This window comes from Dermochelys coriacea, chromosome 16, assembly GCF_009764565.3.
Source record: "Dermochelys coriacea isolate rDerCor1 chromosome 16, rDerCor1.pri.v4, whole genome shotgun sequence".
NCBI lineage: Eukaryota > Metazoa > Chordata > Testudines > Dermochelyidae > Dermochelys > Dermochelys coriacea.
In genome coordinates, this window is record NC_050083.1 from 4,381,647 (window position 1) to 4,402,619 (window position 20,973).

General features: G+C 56.1%; 1 protein-coding gene across 14 annotated transcripts in view; it reads left to right on the top strand.

The window, feature by feature from the left end:
- The window catches only part of GRIN1 (glutamate ionotropic receptor NMDA type subunit 1), a 73,908-nt gene that overhangs the window by 49,788 nt on the left and 3,147 nt on the right, over positions 1-20,973 (top strand). For 2 of the 14 annotated variants that reach the window (XR_006275992.1, XR_006275993.1), the window contains 7 exons: positions 1,028-1,185; positions 2,176-2,337; positions 5,530-5,639; positions 7,119-7,264; positions 9,465-9,530; positions 9,971-10,081; positions 11,422-11,642. Coding sequence is in view for 8 of the 14 variants with exons in the window: in XM_038374571.2 (XP_038230499.1) it covers positions 1,028-1,185; positions 2,176-2,337; positions 5,530-5,639; positions 7,119-7,264; positions 9,465-9,530; positions 9,971-10,081 (753 nt within the window). In the remaining 6 variants the exon portion in view is untranslated. Of the gene's footprint in view, positions 1-1,027; positions 1,186-2,175; positions 2,338-5,529; positions 5,640-7,118; positions 7,265-8,785; positions 8,828-9,464; positions 9,532-9,970; positions 10,082-11,421; positions 11,643-20,973 lie in introns of those variants that run through there. The other 12 variants (XR_006275994.1, XR_006275995.1, XM_038374571.2 and 9 more) reach the window with 8 other exon arrangements.

The following is a 20,973-nucleotide window of genomic DNA, read 5'->3' on the forward strand; positions in this document are numbered from 1 at the left end:
GTGGGGCCTGTAGCTTGATCTCTGGCACCATTAATCCTTAGACCCCCAAACACAAGTGCTCAAGATTCTAAGCTGAGGCGTAGCAGCCAAGGAAATGCTCCCCTTGTGTCCCTCCCCAGATGCACTGCACCCCAGACACTGCTATGAAGAGCACAGAGAGAGGCCCAAGGCCAGGCTACTGGCTCCCCTCACCTGAGACACTGCCAGAGTCCCCCTGCCCATCTGCTTTTCCTGCTGTTCTCTGAAGTGCTAGAGGGGCAGGACCCAATACCAAGGAGAAGTGAGATGTAAGGCCTGCAGGCTAGGGCAGGAGGGTGAGAGGGAACTCTTGGCAGCAACTGTTTCACAAGCAGGCACAACCCCAGCCCCAGCATTGTGAAAACACGAGGGATAAGAATCAGTGCTGGGGGGAGGGGTTCCCACTGAGCCCCCAAAGCTGTCAGCTCATGTTCCGCACAAAGGCAGGAGAATAGAGCCCAACATCGATTCTACTCTGGTTCTGCTAAATACTGGTGCAGGCGCTTACATGGCGTGGTGATAGAGAATGGCCGGCCAACCCACTGAACAGGGAATCTTGTCCAGAAACAGCACAAATCAAGGTGCTGTCATTGTCAGTGCTTAGGGAACTTGAGCTAATAGGAAACGATTAATGATGTACTAATTGTAATTAATTAAATCATTGCTGTGGCAGGGCAGATTCTCATGCATTTTATAAACCTAGCTAAGTCCTATTTCCTGCTCTGGAGAGCTGATGGCTGAAATCAGACAAGCCAGACACACAAGAGACAGGGCCCCCCATGAGAGTTCAGGGGCACTGCCGATCAGGGCCAGGATTTTCAAAGGGAGTCAGGTGCCCAGCCCTGGTTCACCAGAGAAGGGAGCAGTTCAGACAAGTGAGTGAGGACCGGCAGCTGGACATGCAGGGGTGAGGTGAGAGGGCACGGAGGGCGTGAATGACCCCCGCCCAGCTCACTTTGGCCGCTGGCCCTGAACAGCACTCACAGCCGGGCTCTGCCTTGCCTTGCAGCTGCGGAACCCCTCCGATAAGTTCATCTACGCCACGGTGAAGCAGAGCTCGGTGGACATTTACTTCCGGCGGCAGGTGGAGCTGAGCACCATGTACCGGCACATGGAGAAGCACAACTACGAGAGTGCTGCCGAAGCCATCCAGGCTGTCAGGGACAAGTGAGAGAGGGGCTGAGTCCTGTCTAACTGCTGCAGCCTGGCTGTGGGGCGTACAGGGACCGCGCTGCTGCCCCCCCCCATCCCCGCCCCAGGCTTGCTGAGTGTGCAGGGCTGCAGCTCTCATTGTTGGTCAGGGCGTAGGGCCTGGCACAGTGTGTGGGGTCAAGCCCAGCCTATCAGTGCTGCAGGCCACCCGGGGGTGCTTCCTAGGAGATAATGTCCTGGCTGGCTGTGGGCTGGGATCTGGTGGCCTGGCATGAAGAGAAGGCATTTGAGGTGCTGTTCTGTGCCTGGGCCGGGCTGGATGCGGGCCAGATATTGGCACAAGGCTTCACTGGGGCTGGGTGGGGTTAAATCTACTAATTCTGAGGGGAATGGGAGCGGGGTGGGGCTGGTCCCTATCCCAGAGGGCTACCAGTTATGAGCAAAGTAGGGCCATTCAGCTGTCCACAGGACTGTGCTAATGCTATAGGGGGCAGGGGTATGGGGGGTATGATACCTGGATATGCTAGTGCTATAGGAGACAGGGGCATGGGGAACGGGTATGATACTTGGGCAAGCACAGAAAGGTGTAAAGCTTCTCTGGGTGGTTCTTTTGTGGGGTGCTAGGGTCGTGGGATACAGACTGGAAAGGGCCTCTCCCTACTGCGCAGAAAGCAGGGCTGAGACCTGCCTTTCCACTGTGGACCATGAGATGGCGTCTCTACAAGGGACTGAGAAATGTCAAGTGCTGTGTAAACCCCATTTTGCATTCATGGTGCAGTGTATTATGGCTCTGAAATTGCTTCTGCCCTTCAAAACAGGGCTGCTGCATGGATCAGAATGGGTGCTGCTGCTTCCCTTTAAGAGACTATATTGGCCTTGCCTGATGGTTATATTATAGCTGATAACTGTTAACACCCTCTGCAGATCATGCAGCTGTAGTAAGTTAAGACAAGCCAGTCCATGCTGCACACTGACCTAGCTTCTCCTTTCTCTGTGCTGCATTAGCAAGCTTCATGCCTTCATCTGGGACTCAGCAGTGCTGGAGTTTGAAGCCTCCCAGAAGTGTGACCTGGTGACAACAGGGGAGCTTTTCTTCCGCTCTGGCTTTGGGATTGGGATGCGCAAAGACAGCCCATGGAAGCAGAACGTCTCCCTGGCCATCCTCAAGTCTGTACACAGCTCTCAAGGAGCACTCTGAGCTCTCCATACATTGCATGTGCTAGAACATGATCAGCTGTGTGTGTGCAGGGGTTAGAGTAGCCACATTCCATCCAGGGACTCAGGATACCTCTGCTGAGCTGTTGCTATCATCTACCTAATGCTCCCCAACCAGCAGGACTGTGGACCTAGCCCAAGCAGTGCTAGAGATACCAGCTATGGAGTAAGAGGCACTTTGAGCCTGATTCCACATGATAAGCCATGTCTGTTCCCTGGCAACTTGGAGGTGAAAGTTCCCATCTGGCTGAGACTGGGTTCCCAGGGGCTCAGCTCCAAGGGGAAGTTTATCAGAGGAAAATGCTAAGATTTTTTTCCTGAGTGCTAAGATTATTTTTAAAGAAAACACAAGACTCCTCAGAATTACTCCTTCATAAGGTGGGGGACTGGCTCTTTTTTCCAGCTCTTAGACAATGGAAGGCTTTGGGGCACTCTGCCTCCATGTCCACCATCTCTCTGACCCACATGGGCTCAGTATGTGACTCGCAAGGTTTTTTTCCTAGTTGCCAGCACTGTGATGCTCCATAGGCTCCGACAGCTCAGCTGGGCTCTGTCTCCCATATACAGCAGCACCAGTACTCACGACTCATATGTTAGAAGTGTTGATAAGGAGCAGTGCAGATGTGTGCCTATAATATTCCTCCATCAGTTCAGGGTTAGTGAAATATATAGTATGTAACCCAGCTCAACTCTCACATCCTGCATGAGTTTGTGGCTGCAGTAGTTAGAAAGCATAGGAACGTAGGCATGGTCCATGTACATCAGACCTGAGGTCCATCTAGCCCAGCATCCTGTCTCTGACAGTTGCTAGTGCCAGATGCTTTAGAGGAAGGTGCAAGAAACTCTGCAGTAGGCAGATGTGGGTAACCTGCCCTCAGGGAAGTTTTCCTCCTAGTCCCCAATAGTTAAAGGCTGGCTTTTGCTCTGAAGCAGGTGAGTGCATAGCACTGCAAAAGCCACTGTTTATTCTTTTAATAGTTACTCTTACCATTCTGGGTATTCTTGTTGTCCATAGAAATGTCCAGTCCCTTGTTCAACCTTGCTAAATACTCGGTATTAACGATAACCCATGGCAATCAGCTCCTCAGGCTAATTGTGCTTTGTGCAAAAAGGACTTCCTTGCATATGGGGTAAGAGGTCAAGTATTGCCATGGATCAAAAACTGGCTAAGAAACAGGAAAACAAGAATAGGAATAAATAGTTTTCATGTATTAGTAGAAGGTTAACAGCAGGGAGCCAGACAGATTCTGTTTTAGGCCCAGAGTGGTTTAATACATTTATCAATGGGTGTTGGAAAGGGAGCAAGCAGGGAGGTGACAAAACTGACAGGTGAGACAAAATGACTTAGGTTAGTCAAGACCAGAAATGACTGTGAGAACTTCAGAGGGACCAGCCACAGGCTGGGGATGGGCAGCATAATGGCAGATGAAACTCAGTGTTGACAAATGCAAAGTAACGCACCTTGGAGAGAATAATTAGAACTATTTGTAGAGGACTCTACATTACCTGGATCAACTCAGGATAGGGAGTGGGCGTCAGCATGGAGACCTTTGTTCAGAGGGCAGCATTGGTCAAGAAAGCCAACAAGCTGGTAGGATACATAGGGAATCAGAGGGAGAAAAATACAGACAATCCTGCCAGGCCTTTCTATAAATCAGTGGTGAGGTCTCATCGCTACCCTGCATGCGGTGCTGGGCACCCCATCAGAATTAGAGAGGATTCAGAGACAGGCAGAGAGAATGATGAGCTCCCATCTGAAGAGAAATTGGGATGGCCCATGGCTTGAGATGTAATGAGAGAGGGGACTTGCCCCTGGGCACACAGCAGGCTTCAGTTGGGAATTGAACCCCTGTCCCTTCAACGCTAGGCAGTGTGCCAGTCTTTGGACCACACTCGCTGCCTTCAGCCCTCCCCCCCCCCGTAACCCCATCCACTGGAGCACCCTCCTCAGTCCCTTCTGCCTCTGTTGGAAGGTGGGTCCCATCTGGTGGGGGTGTCCCTCCCGTCCACCTGCCTGTACTTCCAGCACAGGGCTGGCTGCCTTCATGGGAGGAGCAGAGAACTCAGCGCTGAGGTGGGCCAGCTCCATGATGACCCCATATGCTGGCCGTCTCTGCTACTCCAGTTCAGCAAGTCTGGCCTCGGGATGCTGCCCTGGAGCACTGAGCGCTATGAGCTGCTGATTCTGGTGCAGACACATGCCACTTGGCCATAGGGCATGTACTCACTCTCGCACGCTCTTCAGCACACTGTCAAACCTTCCGCTGGTCTCCAGTTTCCTATCTCCATAGTTACACGGGATTGGCTCTGACTGGGGACCAGGCGATGTTAGGATCTGACCTTCTAGAAGCTGATGATACAGGGTTTCCTAGATTTTAATTATTATAATCTCCTAGCTGCTAGTCGACCCACTCTGTGCAGACTCCCCTGGTTCCCCGTCAGCTGCCATGCGCTGCTCAGCCTTGGCCTCTCTGAGCTCGGGGAACAGAGCTTTTCTCTCATGAACTGAGCCCATTGGTTCTGGAGGGTGAGAGCTGACGGACACAGAGCCTGTGAGGGCAGCTCTGCACTTGCATTTCTGAGCAGCACTTTGAGGGGTTTGCTTTACTTGTGCATTACCTGACAGGTGGATTTAATCTCCCAACAGCCCCTGAACACTGCCTTTGGAAACACACCTTTCAGGATTGAGTAATGATGGGCAGGGGCACTAACTGCACCCCAGACACTTCACAAATGCATGTTTGCACACCCAGTGTAACATCCCCACACCCACTGCTCATGCACAGGTTTACTGAACGCAGGACTATGTGCGCACCTGTGCACATAAATAGAATCTACATGCATGCGGTGTAATGCACACACAATCCTCTGCCTGGAGCCATTGTGTGCTCCTCCACCCATTTGCATACACATCACACCCCTTTTAGCACAACCTGACAAGAGCAAGCACAGAGTAGCTCTTTCTGACCTCTAGCCTAAGGGGCAGTGAAGCTGAAGTGCAGAGAGTGGGGATGATGTGGGCAGGTGAATGAGATGGGCTGGTGTTTCTGACATTCCCCTGCTCCCATAGTGTAAGTGTGAGCTCCCATTGAGCCAGGCGGTGGTCTCCAGTGAATGCTCTGTATTGTCTCCTTGTGCTTTCAGATCCCACGAGAACGGCTTCATGGAGGATTTGGACAAGACTTGGGTGAGGTATCAGGAATGTGATTCCCGTAGCAATGCCCCAGCAACACTCACCTTTGAAAATATGGCAGGTTTGTTCTGCAAACCTCTTTCTTCCCGTTGGCTCGTTAATCTGCTTTCCTTCACTGTAGCCCTCCGAGCTCTCCTGAGGTCTAAACTCCACTTCTGGGTCTGCGCTTCCCTGTGGTCTGGTAGTTTGCTATGTTGAGCAGTGTCCTGTTCCCACTGTGGGATCGGAAATGGCTCTGAAAGGCCCCTGCACCCCCTGATCTTCCCCTTTGAGGCCACATTCTCATGCCTATGATTTTAAATATCACCCTCTCTGAACATGACTCAGCTCCCGCTCCTCCAGCCAAGCCAAAGTGAAAGAACAGCCGGTCCCCAAGGCAGAAACCAGCATCCCAGCCAGAGCCTCAAGGGAACTGGGACAGGAGAAAACAAGCTGAGCATAATAAACCAAGAATGTAAGGAAGGCAGCATGTCTAGTGGCTAGAGCAGGAGGGTGGGGTGCAGGGCCCCAGACTCACTGTGTGACTTTGGACAAGTTGCTTCACCCTAGTTTCTCCCTCTGGAAAATGGGGAGAACGATACCTACCGAGGGTGGGGAGCAGTAATTGGTAAGGAATAATTTCTTCAATTAGTTTTGCCATGTTTCCTGTTTGCAAATTGTCTGCAACGGATGGCAGTCTTCTCAGACATCCTCATCCTACAGGGAATCACCCAGGAAATCCCACCAGAAATGCTGCATCAGTGACTCCTTCCCCAGTGCTTTCTGTGGGGTGCTTGGGGTTCAAGCTGTGCTGACTGTATGCATCACTGGTCAGAGTTCCCAGAGCAAGGGTGAGAACTGCCCAGAAAGAAACTAGTCTTTTCCATCTCCTCCCTCCCTTCTCCTGCCCCAACTTGAGACTCAATATGGCCCACTGTCCCATCCCTCTAGAATTCATTTCCCCTGCTCCTGGCCCATAGTTTTGACCACCAAAGTGGTCACCATGGGCACGGAGCACCATGTACAGCCTCACTATGCACATTCCCTCCCCCCACCAGTAGACACAGAGCTTTAAACTCCAAGAGTCAGGCTTCCAGTGTATCCCTGTGAACTCTCTGGGGTGGCTGGTGTCTCTGTCAGTTGTTTGTATAGCCCTTGTCCCTGATTGCAGCCTCTGGGTGCTACAGTGATACAAACAATAATAATACTCCAAACTCAGAATTAGCTTTCCATTAATATTCTGCAGTATTCCCTTCAAATTCCCTCTTTCCATGAACATCTCTCCTGGTAAAGTCGCTGCGAGGATATTCCCAGGAAGTGAGTGCAAAAAGGGTGTCAACATAGCTGAAGCAACTATGGTAAAAAATGCAAATGAATCCTCATGGAAAGGCTCTGCAATATTCGCCTTCTGCTGTGCTCCACCCTGGGGCGTGTCTGGGGGCAGAATCCCCGGCTGCAAGAAGCTATTGCCGTGCAAAGGGTTATTGTAATTCTACAAGGGAAATGAAGTATCATTATGCTGTTTCCATTGTCCTCTGTGTAACTTTCCTGCTTATTTCAGGTGTATTTATGCTGGTGGCTGGAGGTATTGTTGCCGGGATATTTTTAATATTCATAGAAATAGCTTACAAAAGGCATAAGGATGCACGGAGGAAGCAGATGCAGCTGGCGTTTGCGGCCGTTAATGTGTGGCGGAAAAACTTGCAGGTAGGACAAACCGTTTTTAGAGCAAATCTCCAACAGGTGCGTTTTTCATTACTTCACCAAATCAGTGAATACAGAGCTATGGGATAGCCCAGGGGCCCTACCATCCCTTTCCCTGGGTCCCTACTAACTATGGGGGTGACTGTGCTGCTAGTGATCAAGGCATGAGTTCCCTACCTTCTCAATGGGAATCCCCCTTGGCACTAACACACTGTCTGATGCAATCTCTCCCAGGAGGTGAGTTGTGCACAAATCTAACCAGGACATCTGGCAAAAATCGCTTCATTCTCAACTGTGCTCCCAGGGGTGGTCTGACACATTGCTCGGCTGGAGACTACATGCAAGAGCTGGGTCTCATTCTATTTGAGCAAACAGTGCCAGCACAGCTCCTTTAAAACGCCATTGCCTTGACGTACTATTATCTGACTGCGCTTGACAGCAGATGATCACAGCATTAAGCTGCAGTCGATGAGCACCCTGTTCTACTGCTGCAGTCTGTGTGGGGAAAGGCTCACGACCATTAATGAAACACAGCCAAAGCAACCCCCCGTGTAAGTGCAGTTGCAACCTTCATAACTGGGACTGATTCCAAAAAGAGGTGGTGTGTGCTCTTGTCAATTGGATTCCACAGATTTGGAGATGTGGGCATCTCTTGATGCCTGTGATTCATGCTGGGGGCCAATAATGCCAGTTACTGTTAGCACACAGATTCCCCAGGGCTCATGCCAAAGGGCCATTGCTTGCTATGGATTCTCTTGTCTACACAGGGATCATTTCTCCTTGCCCCTCAAGTGAGGCAGGATCTGGAGGGAATCTGGTGTGCCAGACACCTTAACATAGCAACATAAGTGAGCCCGGTCCAGCTGGCTTGGCTAAACTTTCTCTCTTTCCCAGCTGCTATGGGATTAACCCTTGCTATGTCCCTGGCCCCAGGTTAGGACATCTGGAGTTTCTCTCTGAACTGTCCAGGATGTTTCTCGTGTTTGGGGAAGCAAACCAACGTTCAAAGAGGAACAGATCCTTTATCCGACTAAAGGAAACCACTATCCAAAGAAAGTGTGAATGAAAGAGAGAGAAACAGTGATTGGGAACATTAAAAGCAGTGTTGCTGTAACAAGTGAAATGAAATGGCCATGTGATAGCAGCATTGACTATGACATGGGAAAGGGCTGCTCAGGTGTAAATGACCTCCCTGAAAGCAGCAAAGGGTAAAGAATGAGGACTGGCTGCTCTATACTTTATTAGACTAACTGAGAGCTCTTTGGGCTCCATTCACTAATACAGTATTGCAAACGCCATTTCTCTTTTCCTTTGCTTCCAAAAAGCAGCAGCACAGAAGTGGTTAAGTCTGCTGGGACAGAGCATTAGAGTCACACTGCCATTTTTCACTTGCCAACCTTCTAGAAACTACTGCACTGGGTCCTGGGCAGAATCTGTGGGACTGTGAGCTACGCATGTCGCCCTGTGGGTATAAACAGAGTCTCATGATAAAGATCAGTTTGACAATGTAAGACTTTTCCACAGGAGGAAACGTCAGACCACTAGTATCTGGTACATTACTAGAAGGTAGGCAAGTGGAAAGATTTATTTGTTAAACCAAACAAACAAAAATAATGGGGTTTGGGATCACAGTTTTGCCATGGCTATTTCCTGAGATGCCATGGAAGAAAAAGACATTTCATTCCATCCATCTTGCTTTCTTTTCCGTTTGTGCATGTCCGCAAAAGAGAGTACTGAAAAGGAGGAGGAAATGTATCCCCGAGCATGCACTACGCACCAGTGGGATACATTTTGGTTACCCCCAGGTGGTGGTAGAGCCAGACCTGGTTACTCCTTCCCCTCCGAGAAGGGCACTCTCATTGGCACTAACGCAGCTGGGGAGGAATTGTTCTGCCATCGTGGTATCTGGCTGGTCCCCACCGCTAACAACACCCTCTGCCCCCAGCGGCTGGTGCTCCCAGCCTCTGTTAACCAGGTCCGACTGTCTAACACCCATGGCTACATTTTTGAGTTCTGTTTCTCTTTGAGTTCATTCCAACCCCTGATGATGTCATAGCGCTAACGCTTTGCTTCTTTCCTTTCTTTTCCTTTTTTTTTTCCCCTTTTCCTTTGGAAAACATTCAGCTTTGCTCAAATGCATCATTTAAATTTTTGAATACATTTTTTACAGAATATTCATACAATGACTTCTCTTTCAATGCAGTCCTCTCTCTCTCTTGTGGCGCTAGGATTCAGCTTCAGAAAAGGCCCAGAGCATTTTTTTTTAGTGGTAGGTGCAGTATCTCTCCCCTCGGTCTAGTTAGACTAGTTCTGGAAGCAAGGGGCAGGAGTCCTGTAGACATGTCTGTTAGGAACAAAATGTCATTTAGCCACTGAATTTTAAATGGCTCCCCCCGGGAATTGAGGATAGCCATACAGACCTTTGAATGGACACAGAAAAGAACAGGGCTACTTCCCCAAAGGGGTTTGCATTTCTCCAGATCCTAGGCTATTCCAGCTAGTCATAACAGTATGTCATCCCTTTTGTAATTCCTTATTCAAGTTAGGGCCGTGATGGCCCCTCGTGGAGGAGTTGGGAGTGACACCAGCAGAACATCTCCAGTAGCCGTCTTACCTAAATGAAGGACATATCATGGGGCAGTATTCAACTAGATTTAGAGATTCAAACAACACACTAGAGATCTAATCACTTATACATATTCATTTTAGGATAGAAAAAGTGGTAGAGCAGAACCTGACCCTAAAAAGAAAGCCACTTTTAGGTCCATCACCTCCACCCTGGCCTCCAGCTTCAAGAGACGTAGGTCCTCCAAAGATACGGTAAGAGGAAGAAGAACAATTCTGCCCTCTCTCTTTCTCTCTCTCTCTCTTTTCTGCCATCCCATCGACTACCACACACCCATCCCGAAGCTGCCACTGTACATGCATAGCCTCATGTTCGTCAACAGTCAGTGAGTGAGTCAGTCTTCCCGTGTACCTGAAAGGGTTCAGGGACTCCTGGAGAGCAGGCAGGAGCTGGTCTGTAGTCCTGTGATGAGTTTGGAGCTGCTACCAAGTTTTTTGTTTTGTTTTTGACTGGATGAGTTTTGAGTTTACTCTGTTCTTTGCTCACCATAGTGGTGCTGACCTTTGGAAAACAGTGACGATTTTTCCACTGTTCCTGAGTGTTCCTGTAACTGTTTGTCATTGTATGACACCCCGGTTTAATTTTGGCACTGTCTCACCTCACCGAGAGCCATGCGTGTCACATTCTCTACATGTGATTTTTGTTTGTGATTGATAGCGTTCAGGACTTATTGCTAAGTGCACAAGTAACAGCTGCCTCTGGTTATGAGCAGCATTAATTCAGCTCTAGATGAGAGACACCGATGGTTGAGAGAGGAGTTTTTAAAAACCCAACCTGATTCAAAGAGTATATTTCACTGCTTGAGTACAACTGCTTGCTGCCTCTAAAGCCCAGCTAATGTCAAATGGAAATACTATGTCGTCTCCAGTTAGCATTTCAGACACGACGCAATGAGGTTGGGCTGTTGAACTAAAAGCCAATACCCCATCTGTGCCCTTTGCATGGTGCCTTTTGTTGTATGCCACTCTCTGCAGTTTGGCCAATCTGCAGTTGGATGTAGGAGATCCATTTTGGGCCAGGCATCACAGTTAACAGGCTGCTGAAAGCACCTCCAACCTGCCCCGATCTGCAGATTTCTGCCCATTGCAGATTTGCTCAGATTTTCACATGGAGGCTGTTAGACATCATGCATGGCTGGGAACAGAGAGCCATTAATGAAACTGGGGTGGCAAAACGCAGCCCACCATGTTCCGCAATTCGCTTAACCTTTAACACAGAGGTGCAGCCCACAGAGACTAGAGGGACCTTCAGGAACTAGCATGTGATGGTCCATCTTGTTCCCAATGCATGATGGGATATGTAGTCTCTCTGGGCCATGGCTCTATAAGCAAAATGGGGGTGACTCAATTTTATGCTAAAGTAGAGGCTTGCTCCCAGGTGATGTAAAGCACGGTTTGGGTCAGGCCCAATGTGCAGTAGCGAGCTGCTGACCAACCAAGCCCTCAGCTGGGCCAGGTTGGGCTACCCCTTCCCTAGAAGCCACTGCTGCTGCCATTTCACCGAATGGGATCCTTTACCTTGGCTGTCATCTCAGGATATGCAGCACATGCCAGCTGGTTCAGAGAATGTAGGGGAAGCCCCCCAGCACCTTGAGGAAGGGATCAGAGACAGCAGACTGGAAGGAACCACAGCGCTAGTGTTACCCGTGCTGCACTCTCCAGGCGGGGAAGCTCTCAGCCTGCACTAATGACCCCCCCATCACATCACATCACATCCCTGAAACCCAGTACCGCTGAACAGGCAGGAGGGTGTGAGGTGAGATTGCCTGCTGGGAGCCCCATGATGTCCCTCCCTCTAAATGTCTCTCCACCTCAAAGCACGGAGCATGGTCAGGGGAGCAGAGGGTGAGGAAGGAGGAGGAGAGGTGTGAAGGCTCTGAGGAGCTGGGCTATGGAGCTGACAGGTTCCTTCGTGGGTTTTGTGTGTGTGGCATTTGTGACTAATGCCTCTCCCTGAGACCAAGAACACCAAAGAGGAAATGAGGCCCCTTGTTCCAAAGTTAACCACTAACCTGGAGCGGGGCTGGGGCAAGAGCCCTACGCGGGGGTGGAGAGCCATGGGCATGGGAGAGGGGAAAGTGTCTGGACTGGAATATCATAATGGAGAGCTGGGAGCCCTGGATGGGGTGTGGGGGCCGGGGAGCTGGGTCAGAGGCAGGCCAGCTGGCGTAAGTGCTCTGGTGTGGGGTGAGAGGGGCTCAGTGTGCATGTCAGGGCTGCCTGGGGCCTGGAGTATTTGACATCCCACACACTCAGGTAGGTGCTGCTCACATGACAGCACCACCAGGTGCCCAGACTCCCAGGGCTCTCACCCCAGGGCAGGAAAGGCGTGACACCATAATGAGGCTGCGGCCATACCATTCCCCAGTTACTCTCTATAGCAGCACCCTGTTCCCACCACCCTTCACTGCTCTCCAGTACGTCCCAGCATGAGGCCGCCACCAGGCTCCCAGCCCAGCACCGACACCCCACAGAGCAGCAGCGCAAAGGATCTCACCCTCCAGCCAGCCTTTCACGCTCCTGGCCAGTGCACTGGCCTCGCTCCCCCACCACACCCTGCCCCACCAAGCACAGCCTGTGGCCCTCGCACAGGCTGGCACCAGAAGGTGCACCTCGACACTGGTTTAGTTCACAGGGATCTTCTTGTGCCCCATTATCCCGAGGAGACAGGCGTGGCCAAGACTCCCTGATGGCCTGGTTGTTGGGCAGAGGCTCTGCCGGCTCAGGGGATTATGTGACTGCTCTGCCTAGGGCAGCAGGTGACACGGCTGAGAGCTGGGCACTTCTCCCCCATGCCCAGTCTGTCCTGCTGCTGTGTTGCCTGGAAGTGAGGATAGTTTCCACTCAGCTCTTGGCCCGGGATCCCAGATTAGATTAAACTGGGTTGAAAAGACGTTCGCTTGTTGTCTGTTTTGTCACTACAAGGCAGACGTCAGGTTGTTTGGGCACCTCAGCTTCATTTCCATCCCTTAACATGTTTGAGTTTCTTCTACAGTCAACTTGAACGCTGACGTTCTTGGCTTTACAGTGCTTGGTTTGGGGATAATTACACCAAACCCAATGTACAGTACCCTAAATTACTGATGAGAGCGCTCAGCATTAACTCCAGCTGAACACAGCTTTTATCTGGACAGTTCCTTGGTTTTAAAATTGTTAAAAATGTAATCTATGAACACTAACCAAGAAACCACACAAATGCTGCCATGTATATTCTAATGATTGACAGATACACCCTTTCAATCTGAAATCATTGTCTTGTACTGTAACATTTATGGCCACATTCACCAGTACACTGGCTGCTTTATGCCAGTCTGGAGCAGCCAGAAGGCATTGGCCAGTTACAACAGGTTTACAGCTGCTTTGTGTGGCCAGTGCAAGGAAAATCAGCCAGAGCATCATCGCCGTTCCCTCCCCTTCCCGCCCTGCACATTCCCCCGGGCAGGCTCTCCCAAATGCCATCTCCCTTCTGAAGCCCAGACATTCCTTGCATGTGTGTGGGCACATGTGCACACTCACATCTGTACGTGTACACACACATGCACGATTGCCAACTCTTGGAGCAACACAGTTTAAGCGCTGCTGGAGCCAGTCTCAGCCAATGAGTGGAGAAGCTCCAGCCCTCACATCATTTTCAGCCCTTCCCAAGAGGGAAAAACCCCTCTGATTAGCTGGATGCCTTCGCCACTTATCCACCTCCTGGGGAAGAGCAGCAAGTGAAAGCTGTTGTAGGTGATGAGCCGTGCTCATCCCCAGGAGCCAGAGGGGTTTGAGGGCTAAGGGGGGGGGTGCAGACGGTCCCTCTTTCAAAATGGCGTCATCCTCTTACTCTCAGTGGGTTTGAGGCCTTTCATGAAGAGGCCCAGCACCTCCCATATTTCTTCAGTGGAAACAAAGCCCAACTGCTTCCAGAGAAGTGCAGTCAGAAGGCAGCGAAGAGCCCTGTGCAGGCCTGATGAATGGAATTGCACGGCAGCTTTGCTAAGGGCAGCCTGATAAGTCCCATTGCGAGGCACAGGAAACGGCAACCATTTTGAAAGAGAGAACAGTTATGCTGAGTTTCTCTGAAGGGGGCCATTACTCTTCAGCCTCTGCTAGAGGAGAAACTGTCATTTCCAAAACATAATGGGGAAAAGTCCTTAAAAGTGCCTCTTAAACTACCCGTTGCACCAGATATACTCAGCCTTCACCTTCTGGCTGGGGTGCGTGCAGTGATGAGCTGCCAAAATATTAACAACGGGTTCCCTCCTCACCCCCCGAGGGGGTCATTGCCCACCCCCGCCCCCCGGGAATGCTGCCCCATCCAACCGCCCGGCATTCCTTGATGTCCCCCCCAGGACCCCTGCCCCATCCAGCCCCCTCCCCTGTCCCCTGACTGCCCCCAGAACCGGGCAGGAGGGTCTTGAGGGCCACTGTACTGGGTGCCCACCCCACCCCTAAGAGCCAGAGGCACTTGGCAGCGGGTGAGATGGGGAGTCCCGGCGGTACTTTCCTAGGGCAGCTACCAGGAAGCATCTGGCAGGTCCCTCTGGTTCCTAGGGGCGGGGGAGTGTAGCTGGGGGGGGAGCAGGGGGAGAGGCTGCTCCCCCACTGATCACACCAAAAGTCGTGCCTTAGGAGCCGACTCCCTGGGTGCTCCGGGGCTGGAGCACCCACGGGGAAAATTGGTGGGTGCAGAACCCCCACCGGCAGCTCCCCTCCCCACACCTGGCCCCAGCTCACCTCACCTCCACTCCACCTCCGCCCCTGAACCCACCGCCACACCCTGCTTCTCCAACCCCCCTCCGCTTCCTCCCTGAACCCACCACCCCGCCCTGCTTCTCCACCCCCCGCCTCCTCCCTGAACCCACCGCCTCACCCTGCTTCTCCACCCCCCGCCTCCTCCCTGAACCCACCGCCCCACCCTGCTTCTCCACCCCCCGCCTCCTCCCTGAACTCACCGCCCCACCCTGCTTCTCCACCCCCCGCCTCCTCCCTGAACCCACCGCCCCACCCTGCTTCTCCACCCCCCGCCTCCTCCCTGAACTCCCCGCCTCACCCTGCTTCTCCACCCCCCGCCTCCTCCCTGAACCCATCGCCCCACCCTGCTTCTCCACCCCCCGCCTCCTCCTGAACCCATCGCCCACCCTGCTTCTCCACCCCCGCCTCCTCCCTGACCCACCGCCCCACCCTGCTTCTCCACCCCCCGCCTCTCCCTGAACCCACCGCCCCACCCTGCTTCCTCCACCCCCCGCCTCCTCCCTGAACTCCACCGCCCCACCCTGCTTCTCCACCCCCGCCTCCTCCCTGAACCCACCGCCCCCCGCCCTGCTTCTCCACCCCCGCCTCCTCCTGAACCCACCGCCCCACCCTGCTTCTCCACCCCCGCCTCCTCCCTGAACCCACCGCCCCCACCCTTCTCTCCACCCCCCCGCCTCCTCCCTGAACCCACCGCCCCACCCTGCTTCTCCACCCCCCGCCTCCTCCCTGAACCCCCCGCCCCACCCTGCTTCTCCACCCCCCACCTCCGCCTCCTCCCTGAACCCACCGCCCACCCTGCTTCTCCACCCCCCGCCTCCTCCCTGAACCCACCGCCCCACCCTGCTTCTCCACCCCCCGCCTCCTCGCTGAACCCACCGCCCCACCCTGCTTCTCCACCCCCCGCCTCCCTGCACCCACCGCCCCACCCTGCTTCTCCACCCCCCGCCTCCTCCCTGAACTCACCGCCCCACCCTGCTTCTCCACCCCCGCCTCCTCCCTGAACCCACCGCCCCACCCTGCTTCTCCACCCCCCGCCTCCTCCCTGAACTCACCGCCCCACCCTGCTTCTCCACCCCCCCGCCTCCTCCCTGAACCCATCGCCCCACCCTGCTTCTCCACCCCCCCCCGCCTCCTCCCTGAACCCATCGCCCCACCCTGCTTCTCCACCCCCGCCTCCTCCCTGAACCACCGCCCCACCCTGCTTCTCCACCCCCCCGCCTCCTCCCTGAACCCACCGCCCCACCCTGCTTCTCCACCCCCCCGCCTCCTCCCTGAACTCACCGCCCCACCCTGCTTCTCCACCCCCCGCCTCCTCCCTGAACCCACCGCCCCCGCCCTGCTTCTCCACCCCCCGCCTCCTCCCTGAACCCACCGCCCCACCCTGCTTCTCCACCCCCCCCGCCTCCTCCCTGAACCCACCGCCCCACCCTGCTTCTCCACCCCCGCCTCCTCCCTGAACCCACCGCCCCACCCTGCTTCTCCACCCCCCCGCCTCCTCCCTGAACCCACCGCCCCACCCTGCTTCTCCACCCCCCGCCTCCTCCCTGAACCCACCGTCCCACCCTGCTTCTCCACCCCCCACCTCCGCCTCCTCCCTGAACCCACCGCCCCACCCTGCTTCTCCACCCCCCCGCCTCCTCCCTGAACCCACCGCCCCACCCTGCTTCTCCACCCCCCGCCTCCTCGCTGAACCCACCGCCCCACCCTGCTTCTCCACCCCCCCGCCTCCTCCCTGAACCCACCGCCCCACCCTGCTTCTCCACCCCCCGCCTCCTCCCTTAACCCATCGCCCCACCCTGCTTCTCCACCCCCCGCCTCCTCCCTGAACCCACCGCCCACCCTGCTTCTCCACCCCCCACCTCCGCCTCCTCCCTGAACCCACCGCCCCACCCTGCTTCTCCACCCCCCCTCCGCCTCCTCGCTGAACCCACCGCCCCACCCTGCTTCTCCACCCCCCCGCCTCCTCGCTGAACCCACCGCCCCACCCTGCTTCTCCACCCCCGCCTCCTCCCTCCCACCGCCCCACCCTGCTTCTCCACCCCCCGCCTCCTCCCTGAACCCACCGCCCCACCCTGCTTCTCCACCCCCCACCTCCGCCTCCTCCCTGAACCCACCGCCCCACCCTGCTTCTCCACCCCCCACCTCCTCCCTGAACCCACCGCCCCACCCTGCTTCTCCACCCCCCCGCCTCCTCGCTGAACCCACCGCCCCACCCTGCTTCTCCACCCCCGCCTCCTCCCTGAACCCACCGCCCCACCCTGCTTCTCCACCCCCCCGCCTCCTCGCTGAACCCACCGCCCCACCCTGCTTCTCCACCCCCCACCTCCGCCTCCTCCCTGAACCCACCGCCCCACCCTGCTTCTCCACCCCCCACCTCCGCCTCCTCCCTGAACTCACCGCCCCACCCTGCTTCTCCACCCCCCCTCCGCCTCCTCCCTGAACCCATCGCCCCACCCTGCTTCTCCACACCCCGCCTCCTCCCTGAACCCACCCCCCCCCACCCTGCTTCTCCACCCCCCACCTCCTCCCTGAACCCACCGCCCCACCCTGCTTCTCCACCCCCCCGCCTCCTCGCTGAACCCACCGCCCCACCCTGCTTCTCCACCCCCCCGCCTCCTCCCTGAACCCACCGCCCCACCCTGCTTCTCCACCCCCCCCGCCTCCTCGCTGAACCCACCGACCCACCCTGCTTCTCCACCCCCCACCTCCGCCTCCTCCCTGAACCCACTGCCCCACCCTGCTTCTCCACCCCCCACCTCCGCCTGCTCCCTGAAGCCACCGCCCCACCCTGCTTCTCCACCCCCCCGCCTCCTCCCTGAACCCACCGCCCCACCCTGCTTCTCCACCCCCGCCTCCTCCCTGAACCCACCGCCCCACCCTGCTTCTCCACCCCCCACCCCCCGCCTCCTCCCTGAACCCACCGCCCCACCCTGCTTCTCCACCCCCCCGCCTCCTCGCTGAACCCACCGCCCCACCCTGCTTCTCCACCCCCGCCTCCTCCCTGAACCCACCGCCCCGCCCTGCTTCTCCACCCCCCACCTCCGCCTCCTCCCTGAACCCACCGCCCCACCCTGCTTCTCCACCCCCCACCTCCGCCTCCTCGCTGAACCCACCGCCCCACTCTGCTTCTCCACCCCCCGCCTCCTCCCTGAACCCACCGCCCCACCCTGCTTCTCCACCCCCCACCTCCGCCTCCTCCCTGAACCCACCACCCCACCCTGCTTCTCCACCCCGCCTCCTCCCTGAACCCACCGCCCCACCCTGCTTCTCCACCCCCCCCCGCCTCCTCCCTGAACCCACCGCCCCACCCTGCTTCTCCACCCCCCCGCCTCCTCCCTGAACCCACTGCCCCACCCTGCTTCTCCACCCCCCACCTCCGCCTCCTCCCTGTAGCCACCGCCCCACCCTGCTTCTCAACCCCCCACCTCCGCCTCCTCCCTGAACCCACCGCCCCACCCTGCTTCTCAACCCCCGCCTCCTCCCTGAACCCACCGCCCCACCCTGCTTCTCAACCCCCCCGCCTCCTCCCTGAACCCACCGCCCCACCCTGCTTCTCCACCCCCGCCTCCTCCCTGAACCCACTGCCCCACCCTGCTTCTCCACCCCCCCGCCTCCTCCCTGAACCCACTGCCCCACCCTGCTTCTCAACCCCCCCTCCGCCTCCTCCCTGAACCCACCGCCCCACCCTGCTTCTCAACCCCCGCCTCCTCCCTGAACCCACCGCCCCACCCTGCTTCTCAACCCCCCACCTCCTCCCTGAACCCACCGCCCCACCCTGCTTCTCCACCCCCCACCTCCGCCTCCTCCCTGAACCCACCGCCCCACCCTGCTTCTCCACCCCCCGCCTCCTCCCTGAACCCACCGCCCCACCCTGCTTCTCCACCCCCCACCTCCTCCCTGAACCCACCGCCCCACCCTGCTTCTCCACCCCCCGCCTCCTCCCTGAACCCACCGCCCCACCCTGCTTCTCCACCCCCCACCTCCGCCTCCTCCCTGAACCCACTGCCCCACCCTGCTTCTCCACCCCCCACCTCCTCCCTGAACCCACCGCCCCACCCTGCTTCTCCACCCCCCACCTCCTCCCTGAACCCACCGCCCCACCCTGCTTCTCCACCCCCCACCTCCGCCTCCTCCCTGAACCCACTGCCCCACCCTGCTTCTCCACCCCCCCTGCCTACCTGAACCCACTGCCCCACCCTGCTTCTCCACCCCCCACCTCCTCCCTGAACCCACCGCCCCACCCTGCTTCTCCACCCCCCACCTCCTCCCTGAACCCACCGCCCCACCCTGCTTCTCCACCCCCCGCCTCCTCCCTGAACCCACCGCCCCACCCTGCTTCTCCACCCCCCACCTCCGCCTCCTCCCTGAACCCACCGCCCCACCCTGCTTCTCCACCCCCCCCTCCGCCTCCTCCCTGAACCCACCGCCCCACCCTGCTTCTCCACCCCCCGCCTCCTCCCTGAACCCACCGCCCCACCCTGCTTCTCCACCCCCCACCTCCGCCTCCTCCCTGAACCCACCGCCCCACCCTGCTTCTCCACCCCCCACCTCCGCCTCCTCCCTGGACCCACCGCCCCGCCCTGCTTCTCCACCCCCCGCCTCCTCCCTGAACCCACCGCCCCACCCTGCTTCTCCACCCCCCCGCCTCCTCGCTGAACCCACCGCCCCACCCTGCTTCTCCACCCCCCGCCTCCTCCCTGAACCCACCGCCCCACCCTGCTTCTCCACCCCCCCTCCGCCTCCTCCCTGAACCCACCGCCCCACCCTGCTTCTCCACCCCCCTGCCTCCTCCCTGAGCCCACCACCCCACCCTGCTTCTCCACCCCCCCTCCGCCTCCTCCCTGAACCCCTCGCCCCACCCTGCTTCTCCACCCCCCACCTCCGCCTCCTCCCTGAACCCACCGCCCCACCCTGCTTCTCCGTGCCCCTCCCCCGCCAGCTTCCCACGAATCAGCTGATTCACGGGAAGCTGGGGAGGGCTGAGAAGCAGGGCAGGGCAGCGCGTTCAGGGGAGGAGGCGGAGCGGGGGTGAGGTGAGCTGGGGCCGGGGTGGGGCGGGGAGCTGCCGGTGGGTGCTCTGCACCCACCAAATTTTCCCGTTGCGTGCTCCAGGGCTGGAGCACCCATGGAGTCGGCACCTAAGGCGCCACTTTGGGCCAGTTAAATGTTCTCCCTCGCGGAACAACCGGTTCTAACAGGGCTTCTAAATTTAACAACCGGTTCTGGCGAACCGGCTCCAGCTCACCACTGGGTGCGTGTGACTAAACAATGGTTGTGGGTTTGGGACAATTGAAGGCCCTTTCTTGAAGGCCCAATTTGAACATTAATTTTAGCTCATAAACTTATGACTGGCATTACTTGTCATGTCCATTAACATTCATTTAGTATTTAAAGAATAATTGCTGTAATCTTTCACGCAATACTGAATGCTTTATATAGAACAAAGAGACAGTATTGTGGCTTTAAGTGTAAAACTCACTTTAGCTTTATCTATAGAGCCTCCCTTATAGACCCTGCTTGTGATGCATGTCGCACACAATGACAGAGCACAGAGTCTCCCAAGACACCAGCAGGCTTTCCACAAAGACAGACCGAGCCACACATAATTCACATAGATTCAGCTCACACTGCTCTAGTCCTTAGATGGCATTTGAGAGGCCATAACTCCCATAGGCAAACCTGAGATGCACATAATCCCCTGAGAAACAGTACAAAATGGCAAAATACCAGTAGATACAGAAAGAGATGGACACGCTCATGAAAAATACCGCACCAGGCACAAATAAATGCCAGACAAACCCTGAAGATCCCACTGAGAGCCATGCAATCCACTGAAAAACACTTTATGGGCAACCAGTCATTACAGATCCCACCTGAGGTCCCAGACTGCCCTGGACAACTCCTGAGAGTCCATATTCCTCACACACAGAGCATGGGATGCAGCTGACCCTGCTAGCCAGGGCGGGGTGATCAGAGCATTGTCGATTTCTGTCCTGACTGTTCAGTGTATAAACCCTGCTCTGGGTTTCTGTGCTCAGGAAGCAGGGCTCCAGAAGTGCCAGAAGAAAGTGGTTAGTAGGGGCAGGGCTGGGGAGGGAGCGGAGTGTTTCTGAGAACTGATTTGTCTATAAATAGAAATTAAGACCCAAATGGAGGAAAATTGGAAGTTCCTCTCTTGGGGCCTGATTCATCGCCCTTTGGAATCTCCTTCCTTGGCTTCAGAGGGCACTCCCTTAGCTGTACAGGAGGGTATTATTCTACCAATGTGACAAGGAGCTTGGACTGACAGGCCATGTCTGGGGATCTGTAAACCCCATCCTTTTCCTTCTGGGTGATGTTGCACCCTCTCC